Source organism: Thermobia domestica, chromosome 5, assembly GCF_964235325.1.
Source record: "Thermobia domestica chromosome 5, izTheDome1.hap1.1, whole genome shotgun sequence".
Taxonomy (NCBI): Eukaryota; Metazoa; Arthropoda; class Insecta; order Zygentoma; family Lepismatidae; genus Thermobia; species Thermobia domestica.
This window is the reverse complement of record NC_137458.1, coordinates 290,666,388-290,682,482: the sequence shown is the minus strand read 5'-3', so window position 1 is coordinate 290,682,482 and position 16,095 is coordinate 290,666,388. Positions and strand designations below refer to the sequence as shown.

The 16,095-nt window shown below is 34.6% G+C and overlaps 1 protein-coding gene across 1 annotated transcript in view; it reads right to left on the bottom strand.

The window, feature by feature from the left end:
• Window positions 1-15,548, bottom strand: part of Obp73a (Odorant-binding protein 73a) — a 103,122-nt gene extending 87,574 nt beyond the window's left edge. Inside the window, exon 1 of the mRNA XM_081760217.1 lies at window positions 15,392-15,548. Within this exon, the coding sequence (XP_081616343.1) occupies window positions 15,392-15,457 (66 nt within the window). The 5' untranslated portion in view covers window positions 15,458-15,548. The remainder of the gene's footprint in view (window positions 1-15,391) is intronic.
• Between the last annotated feature and the right edge of the window lie 547 nt (window positions 15,549-16,095).

Genomic DNA, 16,095 nt, shown 5'->3' with positions numbered 1-16,095 from the left:
CTTTAAAATTTTGGCTTGTTCTAAAGGCCTCAATCAGAACTAGAAAATTTACCGTTGTTTTACCTAATTCTATCTATGGATAAGGTTAGAGGTCTTTTGAAAGATGTGGGTGGCCAAGTTCAATTTAACAAGACTGTACAATAATATGACAGAAAGTGTTTTAATTTGATGAGGCTAGATCAGCATTATTCAACCTGGAGTACGGGTACCCGCATAGGCACACGATGGCTTCTTAAGGGTCACATAAAATTTAAAAGAAGCAAAATGCTTTATAGAAGGAGTTTGGCTACGGGCATATAATTTGAGGAACTCACCAAATATCTTTCTAAAACTGTTGCGGAAGTACCGTAGGATTCTGAAACATGTATTTTTGGATAGGGCACATACTAGTTCCTCAGTGAAGTCTGGACCCGCCCACGATAGGTCACATAGTACTGGAGCTATGGATCTTTAAAGTTTCTTTCACGTTTTCGGCAGCCTATAATTCCGAAATGACAGATTTCTACACCCAGGTTGGTTTATACTTTTTGTCTTATCTTGGTGTCCGAGATCACCTCCTAAACGTTGTCGGTATTGTTTTGAAACACCATATATATATATATATATATATATATATATATATATATATATATATATATATATATATATATATATATATATATATATATATATAAAGTAAAACACATGTCTAATTATTTCAAATGGGGATTCCATATACAAAATTTCATGTCTCTATCCTATTCGGAGATATGGACATTTTACTATAATAATTGCCACCTCTATTTGTCCCCGTTCCCCGTTGAATTTCCAAAAAAATCTTTCCTAAGTGATATCTTGTCATAAATCCTGTATCCAGTCAAAATTCCAAGATTCTAGTTTAAGCAGTTTGGCCTAGGCCTTGATCAGTCAGTCAATAAGAATCTGTAGACTAGGATCTTAGATACTAGCTAAGTAGTCTAGGATTACTTTGAGGTATAACACTCAAATAAATACAAGATATTATCAGCCCTTACCCTCAATAGCAATAGCGTAGATTTCATCCTCATCCCTGCAGTCATTTCCAACTCATGAGGGTGCAAAAAAACTTTTGAATCACCCTGTATGACTATATGCAATGAAGAGTTAACAGAATAACCAATATCTTCGCTTCTTATCCCATTGGTTTATATGGGAAATTACTTTTCTGTTTTTGATTAACTGCGGTTTCTTCTTCAAGTTTAGTTAAATATCTACTTCTCTTTCAAAATGAATTGCATTACCTCTATTAGTATGAATGAAGAAGTCCTGACTGACTGATCAACGCACAGGCTAAATTTCTTAAGGGGACAGACTACTAAAAATGATACAAAACCTAACCAGTTTTCTTTTGCCCGTGTTTCGTGAATGAAAAAGAGATAATGAAATGTAACTTACCACAATAATAGATAATGTTATTCTACATCCGAAAATACGAATCGAAAAAAAAAAAATCATTGTTGTCTTCCATAGAAATTACAGTGTAGCCAGAGTAAGAATTACCCAAAAGTCTAGGTTAAGGCAATGACTAGAAAGATGAGCTCATCACTAATTGATGACTTATCATGTTGTCTGGGTTTCTTGTTAAATGCTTTTTAAATAATATTTGTATGTATTTTTTTATAAACAGTACAAAATAAAATAATTGTGTAATAAACAGTACAAATTAAAAACAAATATTATTTAAAAAGTAGTTAACAAGGAACCAAGACAACATGATAAGTTATCAAATACGTTGAGTTAATTTTTCTAGTCCCTGCCTTAACCTAGATTTTTGGGTAATTTATACTCTGCCCACACTGTAATTTCTATGAATGACAACACTGAAAATAGTTTTGATTGATATTTTCGGATGTAGAATAACATTATCTATTATTGTGGTAAGTTACATTTCATTACCTCCTTTCACTCGCGAAAAAATGGCAAAAGAAAAATTTTTTGTATAATTTTTAGTAGTCTCTCCCCTTAAGCTAGAAATGGTTCTGAAATTTGGACAGTGCATAGAATTTGTGATGTAAGGTATCAGCAACGAAGTTTTTTTTTTTTTTTTTTTTTTTTAATTCGACGAAAAAGGATAGCGGAGAAATAGAGGTGGGAATTATTACAGTAAAATGTTCGTATTTCTAATCTCTGAAAAGCAGAGATTTAAACTTGGGTATTTAACTTAAGTATTCTTTGATATTTCTCTTGGAAGGAAGAAAAAACGATGAGGCTACAATTGTTATAACACGATGACCATATCTCGAAATCCGTTAAGATTACACACATAATACTTGAAATTTAGACTCTTCATTTCAAACAATTAAAGACGTATTTAACCGTCCCTACTACGGAAGAAAAAGGGAAGTCGCAATTGTTAAAGATGGCCATATCTCGAAATCCCGTATGAGTAGAGACATTAAATTTGGCTTTTAAAATTTTCCATTTTATACGATTACACACGTGTTCCAGCGTTCCTTTATATTTCCCCCAGAAAAAGATTTTTTTAAAAAAAGATGGGGTTTTCAATTCTTATAATAAGATGGTTATATCACGAAATCCCTTAAGATTAGATATTTATTTGTTTATTTATAATAGTCCTCTACAGAGCCAAACTCCATTTACAGAGGAACATAGGTATACACACATAATTACATATGAAATACATATATATCTATATATTGAAAGAAAGAAAAATATACATGTAAAGAAGGAAAAACTACAAGTAAAATAATAAAAACAAAATTATATTAATGTATATACAGGGTGGGCCATTTTAATTAATCCACGGAAATATCTGAAAAATGATAAAACATAGAAGAAATGTTTGAAGTACACGTTATATATTGCTAAGGGGGAAAACCAATTCCGCCAAAAGTACCCCTCCTCGCCCCCCGGAAATGGGGGTAACGGGGGGTAACTTTGAAATGTCAAATGGGAACATGGGTCGAGTAATACCTCGTTCGAAAGGTCTTGGAAAACTAAGTAACGCTGTACCAAAAGATGTTTCATATTGTGCACCAGTTTCAAAATGGCCGCCATGATATGGTTCGGAAACTCCAGTACCCGTAGTATGAAAACGATGGAATGTAAATGAATGGAACAAAATTGAAATACGTAAATATCATAGGATGATCCCTGTGATCCCAGTGGCCTCCCTGAAGGGGTCTTGGGGGCTAACTTCAAAATTTCAATGTCCGACCGGACAACGGTTCGGGCGTACGCTTGACCTACCCAATGCTGTTTGGAAGGCAGACTTCATGGATAGAGAATTGGTGCACTGAGTTAATGCGGATGGCCACAGTTACATTTTGAGTAACTATTAGCGGCCTTTTGGGAACACTGCCATTTCACCTCAATCGTTTTCTCCTGCAAGATGTTTGATTTTGCAAGATTTATCGAACGAGGTACCACCCGACTCATGTTACTATTTGGAATTTTGAAGTTAGCTCCCAAGACCCCTTCAGGGAGGCCACTGGGATCACAGGGATCATCCTATGATATTTACGTATTTCAATTTTGTTCCATTCATTTACCTTCCATCGTTTTCATACTACGGGTACTGGAGTTTCCGAACCATACCATGGCGGCCATTTTGAAACTGGTGCACAATATGAAACATCTTTTGGTACAGCGTTACTTAGTTTTCCAAGACCTTTCGAACGAGGTATTACTCGACCCATGTTCCCATTTGACATTTCAAAGTTACCCCCCGTTACCCCCATTTACGGGGGGCGAGGAGGGGTACTTTTGGCGGAATTGGTTTTCCCCCTTAGCAATATATAACGTGTACTTCAAACATTTCTTCTATGTTTTATCATTTTTTAGATATTTCCGTGGATTAATTAAAATGGCCCACCCTGTATATATATATATATATATATATATATATATATATATATATATATATATATATATAAATGAAGAATATTCTACAGTATAGGTTCAACATTCATAGAGATAACACTTCTTACTTAATTGTTATTCTATTCATAATGTTTGTTCAAAATATTATTTTTGAGAATACGCAAATATACAGAGAAAGGATAAGAGAAGTCAAGATCCAAATCTGATGAAACCCAATGACTGAAATTTTTACAAGCTCTAACTATGAATGACCCCTGGTGGATCGTAATATGAGATCTCGTTATGTTAAATACTCAATTCTTACGCAATGATCGTTTTGGTATATTGAAATTAATATATTGGAGTAAATTACAATTATCTGTCACTGAGTTTACTGCTTTGTATATACAAATATATTTGTTGAATAAGGAAACGTCTACTGTAAACAGAGTGCTTATCAAATTTAAGTAAAAGAGAAAAGTAAGAGATATTATTTTTAGTTGCTGAACTAAATGTTAGGGATATGAAATAAAGTCCTTTCTGTGCGAAGAACGGAACCAAAGGCCGTAGCCCGATGAAATGCGTGGGGATCTGGGGCGAAGTCTCTAGCCAGCCAAAGGGTAGTACTAGATAAATTTAATATTTCTTAAATTAAATTAAATTATTAAATATTAATATTATACATAATTTTAACGAATTAAGGGGTATGTAAATAGATTTACTCGTAAAGAAGAAATAAATAAAACCAAAACATTAAAATTTTAGTTCATTCAAAGATAAAAAGAACAATAATTCTCCAAAGAAATCAATGGGCTAAAATCAAGCATGGAGCATAATATTATATTCAACGCTGTTAACATCTCTAGTAGTGATTAACGTGCTATTTTCTTTCCCATTGACAAAAACGTTCTTTCTTAAGTAAAAGAATGTATGTACGTACTCATACTTAAAGATGACATTACTTAACAACCTTATTTATTGTGTGTGAAAGTGGTGAGAATGATGATGGAGTGTTGACTCGAAGCAAATAAATGACACCGTCAGTCTCTTGACTCAACAAATTATCAAGGACTCTTAAAATGCCTTTCCCATTATTTTATTGGCATTTAAATAGACGAAGTTCCAATGCATGTTTGCAGTTTATCATGGCTATTAAGCAGGCTTGTAATTAATCCGTTAAAAAAAAAATAACGATTAAACTGATCCGTTAAATATTTTGTTAATTTTTAATGTAATGGATTAAATTTTACACTAGTTAAATTTTAATTGTTAAAAAATTGTGACGATTAAAAAAATTTTAATTGTTTCTTTCTCAAAAAGCATGTTCAATTGACATCCTAAGTAACTTTTTATACTGTGTATATATAGGGTGGCGCAGGGAATCCGGAAACTTTGAATCTAGACTTAGCAACACTGTATGATGGGCATTTGTTTAGGACTGATAAGACAACACTGACTAAACTTTACCATTTAGTAATACTGAAGCATTTAAGTTGTGCGGAACGTATGTTTGTTGTGAAAGCATTTGATAAGAATTGTGACATTCTACGGTCTCCAAGATGCCCTAAAATCTGTGTGTGCGATTTCTCTGTGATCAATCTATGGAAACATCTCGAAAGCAAAGTATATAGTTATGTCCTGCAAACATCGTTGAACTGAATCTGATTGTTAAAGAAGGACTCACTGGCGTTCCTTAAGGCGAATAAACTAAGGATTCCAGCGAATTTCCGATCTCGTGTCTTAACGGATCGCATACTCGTATCTTAATGTGGATGCCGAGATGGGGCACATCTTTCCGATGTCATCATCAGGAAGTAAACTGACATGTAAATTTCATAGCTAATGTCATTGTTATTAGCATACTCTCTACATGCATCTCAATAATTAATCTAAATATGCTTTTTCCTGTGTAGATTAGTGCATTTTACGTCGATTAAGATTTTTGTGTTTTCCGGCGCCACCCTGTATATTGTCTCCCTCGCCCTCGTGTTATGTTCCTCATGAGAAATAACAGGCACAGAAAAATATATTACAAAATATATATATTTTAAAATACATAATTTCATTGATATTTTTCTTAAGTTTATGACATTTTAATTTTGTTGTTATTAATTATGAGTTTTGTTTGAAAACAGCACCTTTTGCGTAATAATCTATTAATTTTCCCATTAATTTGATTTTATCCTACTATAAACTTTGCATCAATTATCACAACTTAATCCAATTAGCATGACCTAATAGTGAAAATTGTCATTTTTATGTATTACCAATTAGTTTTTGAAATTAATGTTAATTTTAATGGTTATTTTCTCCGACGTCAATTTAATTACTTTTTCCTTGCTTTAATTTGTTAGCTTTTCATTATTATTTTTTCAAATATGCTATTAGGACAGATTTGTGCCCATCAAAATTCTTCATTCATGAACATTGTTTTCGTGGTAATTACATAACATATTTATTGAATATTTTTACATGGTATTTCACCTAATCAACCAGGCTCTTAAACTAAGCCGACCAGTCGATGATGTTAAGTTGGGTGAATATGTGGTCAGTCTATCCTGAGCCTCATCATTATTGGCGCTAATAGTACTGTTAATATTCGAATTTTCGAACAACGAATTCTTTGAATATTCGAAAAATTAATTGCTATTAGAATAATTATTTTAAAAATATTCGGACAATATAATTATTCGAAAAATTATGCAATATTTATGAACATTACGATGTGGAAATCTTGTACTCTTCACGATAATGTTTTTGGATGTTGCAAAGTTCACGAGTCTATCGCCGTTGTAATTTTTTATGCAGACGTTCATTCCCTATAATTGGTTTGAAAATATTCCGTTTAATTGTCAATAGTACTCGATCGTGAACGAAAAACTGTTCCTAATTGATGATTTTTATTTCCTTCCCCGTAAAAGAACGTAAAATTTCCAGACTTCACTACTCCCTTTCCTTCCCATCTAACTTCCTAAACTCCTACTAGGTCCAACTATATTTTTCTAATTCATTCGATATGGATTTTAATGCGCCTACCCTATAAAAAATTCTAATATTGCATGTTCCAAATATCATATCTATATGTCCATTTTACTTTGCTGGGGTCGTGCCAAATTTTCAGTCCTGGTTCAAGGCATCTGTAAACGTTTCTGAACAAGTGCCTTTTGTTTCTTACTCGATGAGGTTGTTAGCCTTACGTCAAACCCCCGAGCTGGAGGACTACTTCTTGTCGTCTATCTGAGACTGTTTATTCAGTATATTTACAACTATCCTCTATACTAAGGGACCTTCGATCCGGAACTTGAGGACGTGCCATGCTGTGATGAGAGGAACCCACATTATGCGGTGAACCTCCAGAGATTTTAAAGCCACTAAGTTAATATATTACATTACGTCTAGAAAGCTTATTAACTCTCTGAAATCTTATGCTGCCAGGACACTCGTTGCACGTCTTCATAAGTGAGAAAGCTATTAATTAGGGTTGTGCACGAATCGAAACCAGACAAGACAGAAATTTCGTTACGAGAATCGAGACGAGATAGAACTCCTTCAATAGAAACAAAACAATTTTTCGAGACAAAACCACTTTAACGATACATTTTCGAGACGTCTCGAATTTTGTCTTGTGCGCATACACGACATATCAAGTTGTCAAGTCTGGAAATTTTTATCATATACGTCATACATTCACAGTTAATGGATCAAACCGAAAAATGTTCCTTACTGTAAAGTTTAATTCAGATTTCAAAATAATAATTAATATACCCTTGACTTACTGAAAATGAATTACTTACGTATAGGACTATAGTGTCAGAAAGTGATGTTAACGAAAGTATAGAACAGCATCGTTAATTCCCCTAAAAATCCCCGTAAATATCGTAGGTTACATAAATTGCTTTGGTCTAGTGTATGGTTTCTAAACATTTTGTACGGGGATTACTGGGGGTACGCAAAAAGATGTTGATGGTACGTACGACTTATGGTGGTATTGATAATTAATATGCTTTGGTGGTATGGCAGTGCAAAATTTAAAATCCGCTGCTATAATGCATTTGTTAATCACGAGTAGAGAGAGGTGTTTCTTTCTCTGCAAAATCTTGAAGAAAGAAGAAAAAATCTTTCCCATGAATACTATCGTGGGAGAGAGGAATGTGAAACACTTCTATCGATTTGAAATTATCATCTCACATTAACACATTCATTCACACAGGCTAATAAAGACACGTATTTTTGTGTAGATACAAATTAGAAAGTGTAGTAATATTAATATTAATGCTTAAAATGGAATTTTTCCATTTGTCCTATTAGAAAACCAATAACTTACTTCAGGCTCATTTTCAGTACTTATAGGTACCTTTTGGAAAATTATATGGAATATTATACGACAAGGATAAGAAAAATTAAGCGGGGCATATTCTGGTGTCTCTGAAGAAATGTTTACGTTCTACAGAACTTGAGATGTTTTTTGCAGTTAGTTTTTTTGGAATATTAATTCTGTTCTATCCGTCCTTATAAGCAGGTGCGTACCCAGAAATTTCTGTTGGGAGGTGTTCAAATTTGGGGGGGGGGGAGTTTCTTGAATAACACTTATTCAACACTACATAAATAGTGTCTTATAGCAATAGGGGGTGGCTATCGGGCTCAAGACCCCCCGAAACAAATTTGTTATATGTACAACTTCATTAAAATTTGTCGGCACACAAAAAGAAAAAAAAATATAATTGCTTTTTCAGGTGTTGTGCATAGCCACCCCCGAAACAAAATCCTAAATACGCCACTAGTTATTCTACACCCGAAAAGATGATAAGTAATTTTTAAGTACTGCCACCTATATACTTAGAAAACATTATGAAACCATATTGTTTTTATACGGAAAGAAGAAGTAAAGGTGGAGTGAAGACTTTATTTTGGGGGAAGGTGGTACGGACCCGGTGATCCCACGTTGGTGTGTCTCCCGCTCATAAGTATTGTTGGCGATATCGTATTGGAAGTTCTCTAGAACTTGTCACGAAAATCGACTTCATACGCGTATAAAGTGAAGCTACTCAATTCTAAAACAGACTTGTGAACAGCGATTAAGTAGTATTCAAACTTTTTTTTAAGTCTCAAAGTCCTACGATTACAAGATTACAGGTTCACTTAATACATTTCTTAATGATCTCATAAAGAAATCATAACTAACTAACTAACTCTATGGCCTATGGAACCCGGAAGTTCAGTGCCGCGTTCACAAAAGCTCTCCACTGACTTCTATCCTTAGCTAATTGCATCCAGTTTCTACTTTGTATTCCTATCTCTGCGAGATCCATCTTAATATTGTCCTCCCATCTGCGCCTAGGTCTTCCTAATGGTCGTTTTCCTATGGGTCTACCAGTCAAGACTTTGAAAGCGTTTCTACTTTCTTCCATTCTAGCTACATGACCTGCCCACCTAAGCCTCCTAGACTTGACGACCCTAACAATGTTGGGTAAACCGTATAGACTATGTAGTTCCTCGTTATGAAGCTTCCGCCATTCCCCATTCTCGTTCCTCTTGGGTCCGAATATTCTTCTCAGGATCCTGTTCTCAAATACTTTCAGTCTATGTTCTTCCCTCAGAGTAAGCGACCATGTTTCACAACCATACAGAACAACAGGCATGATTATCGTTTTATATATTTTAAGCTTCAAATTCTTCGACAGAATTCGCGACAACAAGAGATTTTGAACTGAATAATAACACGAATTCCCAGCTTTTAGTCGACATTTAATTTCTTCGTGAATATGATTTTCGTCTGTTAATATTGATCCTAAATATTTGAAAGTATCCACTTTATCAAAAGCATTATTTAATATTTTAACGCCTCCACAATTTGCCGTATTACGGTCCCGACGCACTTCCATGTATTTAGTTTTCTCTGCATTTACTTCTAAACCCATAACAAAATAACAAACCATAACAAACCAAAAATCATAACAAAAAGGAAATAATCTCATTCAAAAATTATGATCTTCTTTTCTCAGTGTCACCAATATTTACAAAAATGATATGATTGTTTTATTTATCTGCTTGCTAGCTGGAATAAAGCGATTAAAACTGGAACCCCAAAATTGATTAGTCCAAAATTTCGTAAAGTGCACTTTTTAAAGAAGGCTAACTCAATTCATGTGCTCAACTACAGCTCACAGATGACGAGAAGAACCCTAGCAGAAGTAGTGTGACGTAGGCATGGGCTCGCCCACTTTTCGCACGGGGGTTTCAAATGACACCACGGAATAGCACACAGATAACTACCCGGAGTAGCAGACGACATCTAAGTATAGACCACGCCTCAAAAACCGAAAATGGACTTGACCGTGTCGTTGACCTTTCCCCGCTACCCCTGTTTTAGGGTTCTTCTCGTCATCTGTGAGCTGTACAAGAATGTAAGAGAAGTTCATGCTTAAACTCACAGGAACTAAGATTAGCTCAACTCAATATCGTCTTTGTATATGTGTATGAGCACTACTTTGCTTTTTGTTTCACTTAACATCAAATAAGAAATAAAAGTAAATATTATGTTTGCAAATATTAAAAATATATGTAGAGTGCTAATATGGTGTTATTACAGAAAAAATCATATACATATCCCTATTAATCATCTTAGAAGTTTCCTATAACTTGAAGCACCCAACGTGTAGTCTTGGGTTCGAAAGGTAGGAATCATAAAACTGAGCTCTGGCAGAAAGCAATAAAAAGAATGAATATAAACTCAATTTTACAAAGAATATCTCGGTTCTATCTTCCTTTTTTTATCCTTTAGAAACGAACTCAAATTATATTAGTAAAGGCTACACAACTGAGCATACGGACGTGAAACTTCCTTCTCTTATTGAAACGATATAACAGTTAATTTTATACAATAAAAGTCCAATTATCTGGATGATGAGTTATGAATGAAATCTGGATATGCAGAAATCCAAATAATTAAGGAAATACAGTGTCGGATCTAGCCTGGGTGCATAGGCCTCCTAGTTTTTGAGTGACAAAAAATTTAATATATTATTGATATATTTTTGAAAATTTAGAGTATACTCATGATATGCCGACTATAGTCTGGATTCTGTATGCCCCGCCTCCCAAGGTGTCACCTTCTAGATTACCGTCTGAGGCATAGGCGGTGCCACAGTGGGTGCAGTGGGTGCAGCTTCACCCACATTAACTTCGATTTTCAGATTTCCTACAATATTTTTTTTGTATAATTTTTGTTTCCAATGTTTGGATATATTTGAGTAGTTTCTCCAAGTTACTTATTCTCATAAGTTACTTGCTATCATACCGTGTTTTTCTTTGAGTAAAACTTAGGGATTATTTTTGAGATCTTAAGGCTCAATAGTGCAGAGCATTCTGGCAACAATGTTAGGATGTGTTGTCCCATCCTAGCCTGCACCCACATTACCAAAATCCTGGCTCCGCCTATGGTTTGAGGAAATCATGAAGAAAATGTTGTCTTATATTGTGAGATTTAAAAAAAAAATCTCTTTTGGTTAGTAAAAAAGATAGTCTTAATGCATCTTGAAAATAACCCTAACAACACAAGTACATAGCAGCCCAAGTGACGACGTAAAAACAAATGACTGTTAGAGTGCGAAACTTAGCCAGGTATATAAATGCTATATTTGTGGTACATAGTTACAAATATCAATTAGGCGTAGCAAGTACCTAAAACTGCAGGTAGTTAAGTACATACTTGGCACACGAATATTATATGTGCTAAGTGTCGGGTACCTAAAAAGTAGCTGGGATACCTAAATGGCACATGCCTATCACATATTGTGCTGTTAGAGAAGTTCACTTTTACTACAAAAAATTAAAACAATATATAGAAAATTTCAATTAAATATAAATTTTAACGTTGTTTTAAGTAGGAATTTCAAGGAAATTATATTTTACCGAACAAATACATACAGTTTGCATATTAATAAGTTTCTTTTCTTTTCTTTTTGATTTTTTATTTCCTAATATCGAACCGGATGATGGAGATCGGATTATACTGTTTATAGAAATTGACACTAGAACAATTGTTAATGGTTATTCTTTCAATTACTGCAGAAGAATTTTTTAAAATGTCCGAAAGGAACATATTAGCTTGAGCTGAATTGATTTTAACGTTCTTTTCAGCAGCGAGGCTATATGAGACAGGACCTACTGATTAACATGGAATCCGAACCACATGAACTCCCACCAGGAATCGAATCCGGTTCTCCCACGCCAAAGGTGGGTATGCTAACCGCTTAGCCACGAAGAAGCTCATGAATATATTAGCATTTCAAGGTAGGTTCTAGAAATAAGCATGAAAATCAGCGTTATTTTAGAATCCAAACTTATTTAGGGCTGTATTGAACTCAATTCATAATATATTTGTATATAAATTAACACACTAAAAATGGGCGTGTTTCCGCTAACGTGTTGTTAAGGGCGCGCTTCTACCTAACACTTGACCAATTCGTTAGATATTGCATTTATAGTTCGAGTAACATAATAAAAGTAATCACAATGAAGTTTTGTACACACGTCTTTCCTCCACAGTTGGCAGAATACGATTATTCCATTTAGCTGCCGTCTACTCAAGATAACCCATGAATTAGCAATTCCTAACCTTGAAATTCCAGGATTACATTACAGAAAATTTTAGGATTAATTTTGCTCAAAGTTGAAGGACAAATAGCCGATCTGCTGATGCCGCATTAATCCTCAATTGAAACAATCAAGTGTGAGCAACTTCCTTGGAGGATCTTGCGATCCTAAACCACCAATGATAAAATTTAACCAGAATACATAAAACCTAGAGCAAGCTTTTACCAATTGGGCTACCTTGAGGAGTTAGGCGTCTGACGTTGGACTCAGGTATTGTTCAAGGAGGTTTTGTATAACCCAATAATTAGCGTAGTTTCGGGTTCAATTTGTGGTGGAGGTGGGCCACAAAAATTTCCAGTGTTGACTTAGCATCGTGAAGCAATTTGCAGAATACTGGAATTGTAGCCTTAAATATATATATATATATATATATATATATATATATATATATATATATATATATATATATATGAAGTAACGCAGATGAGAAACGATTGCTAACCGCACCATCATACAACTAAAAGCTTAGAGGTCATATTTATTTGAGGAATGTACCCCAGAAATTTAGTTTTCAAAAATTAAATTGTTCCACGATTACAATAGTCTAAAGGCCAAAGAATAAATAAAGGTGATTAATGAAATTAAATAACTATGAATTGAATTTCTGAAATTAGAGCGCGGAGGGAAACAGAAGAATCTTCCCAGCAAACCCAGAGAAATGATGTGGTCCACCATAAATTCACACGACTGGACATGAAACAAAGGTACGTACACTGGAGTTTATTTGGTGGGTCCGAATTCAATATGAGAATAAATTATATGTAAAATTTCTGAAATTGACTAAATTTATAGAAAAGTCGGGATTTCGGAGGCGTGCGATCCCCCACGACCCACCCATTGCATAAGACGCTGAACGACGAACCCTTCATACAAGAGGTAATCGCTCTAACATTGAGCCACTATGTCCCAGAAAGTTAAGACTTTTCCCTAAGCACACCCTCACTTAAAAAAAAAAAAAAAAAAAAAATATTACTGAATAAGATACTGAAGAATACCAAATATTCAGAAAGTGAGGGAAAAGTAGTATCTGCAAAATGCTATTGCATGAACTGTTTTCAGGAGTTTTTGTACAATATATAAATTTGGATGACCAATAATTATGACGTCATCAAGACCTGCCCTAGGCAACTTGCCTCCCCATGCCATGACACCATTTGCCATCCCCTTCTCCAGAAAGTACAAATCTTAAAGGCCACGCGATTTTAAGTATGCTACCCCATTATGAACAACGAAGGGGAGGAAAAGTGCACTTGCACTCAGAAGCCTAAATATCACAAATACAATCTCGTTGGTATGTTTTTCTCCTTTTAAATAATAACCTATTATATATATATTAGTAAAAGATGAAGCAAATACATCTGCAGATGAAAGATGATATCCTTTTTATGGAATTTAATATCGATCGAGCTTAAATCTCAATATATCAATTTGCAATTCCAATGCAACTAGTTCTCTTACCAATATTTCTTGATTTTCCTTCTACATCTGTTAAAAACATTAAAAAAAAAAAAACTTGTTTCCACCTTCAATGATAAGGAACTTGTTTGCGACAAAGACAAGACTAGTTTTCATATCAAAACTGTGATAACTAACTAAATGAAACAGATGTTCGCTACTGTTCGAGAATTGAGTTCTTGTATTTGACAACAATCAAGCAATTCATGCTGGGATTTGTTTTATCCATTTGCTTTTTAGTACTGTTCATGTGACTTTAAAACTAATGCGACCTGAACATGATTTATAAATGTTGTATTCAAATGCAAAGTCAGCTTCGTAAATTTAACTACCATCATCATGAAGTCTGTTTCCAACAATAAATATTTATTTTAAACTAGCAGCGTTCACCCCGCTTCGCTGCGGTCACCCCGGAACGCAATAAACGTTGTTACTTAGATAATTTTTACTTTTTCGCTTTCAAGTGATATGATAAAAACCATAGAAGATTGCAGTAAATGTTAACATTATATCGCCTGTCATTTATGTTAACCCGCCCCGCTTCGCTGCGGTCACCCCGGAACGCAATAAACTTTGTTACTTAGATAATTTTTACTTTTTCGCTTTCAAGTGATATGATAAAAACCATAGTAGATTGCAGTAAATGTTAACATTATATCGCCTGTCATTTATGTTAACCCGCCGAGTGACACGGTCATGCGGGTTGCATATAAATACGTTTATTTTTATACCTATGATGAACTAACAAAGGATTTGTACGTTATGGACACTTGAATGGTCAATTATCTCAAGACACTGGTAATTAAAAATTAAAGTGATATGATAAAAACCATCTAGGGTCCAAATCCTAATAACCCCCCAAAAATGAAAGAAATTGGTTCAGCCGTATTAGCGTGATGAGCTAACAAAGGATTTGTGCGTTCTCTTTTATATAATAGATAATACAGTTATGACAGATTTTCCCGCTCCTCGAAACTTGCCGCGTGTTGCATATATCGTAGAACCGAGCCTGGACTTCATAAAGTGTGCACCGAAATTTCTGTTCTATAAGGGAAAGTTCGAAAACGCTTACTGGTTTATTTTATACCATTTTATATATACTAAATACTCACTTTCAATGTTTTTCATATTTTGGATTGTTTTTAAGTTACCTACCAAAATTCCAAATAGTGGGTCTGAGCTCAGGGAAGACTCGTAAGTTTATTTAATTCATAATTCAATATAATTTCTATTGTAAGATATACATGTATGCACTTCCAGAAGAATAAATAATATTTGAGCAAACATTTCTTAGAAAGTATTTAATTTCTGGGGCGCTCACTAAAAGAAGTCCCGTACTATGTCATCTTGCACTTTCTCGGCATAACTTTCGTTATCAAGTGACCTATTGCTAATGCTTTTGCATGTTATTAAAGGAAAAGTGAAAATCGTATGCGCTTACCTTGGCGGTAGGTGAAGCCGATGCGAGCGCTATGAGAACGGAGAGCACCACAAGGAGTGACTTCATAGTGAACCGGTTGCAGACACACTGACTGAATTGAAGACTGGAGCTTTGAAAACTGAAAGGAGTCGGCGGGAGAAGATTGGCCTAAATACACTACTACAAACGTAACCTCAAACACCACCTGCAATGTTCTGTTGGGTTTCCTTGTGCTGGTTGACCCTCACTCACAGAGAAACATGTTCCTTAATTAGAGACTCTTTTCTAACATAAGATTGTAATGATAAGTGTGGAAAGAAGTGTATGTAAGTAAACCTGTTGCACTGATTTTATCTGCTGTAACGATATTCAACCTAAATATCTGAAGATTCATAATCAATTACGAATATTCTACTACTTTGTCCACGGTTATACTTTTATGATCATAACAAAGCATTGTTTTCGCAAAGGAGACTGCTGAGTCAGTGATGGGGTGACTACCACTGGAGTAAATGTTCTAGGTTCCAAAGTGTGTAATTTTGTGTTGAACAATAATTTGAGATGTTTTCATTTGCTTCTAGTTCTCGTTGCACTAGTTTTTCTCTAATCTTTCAAATACCTCACGGTACGTCGGTGGTAGACCGCTATCCTATGGTGTTAGGAATCTCTGGTTCGATCTCTTGCCATGTGAGCTTGTGATGGACAACATTGTGTCTGTGGATTTT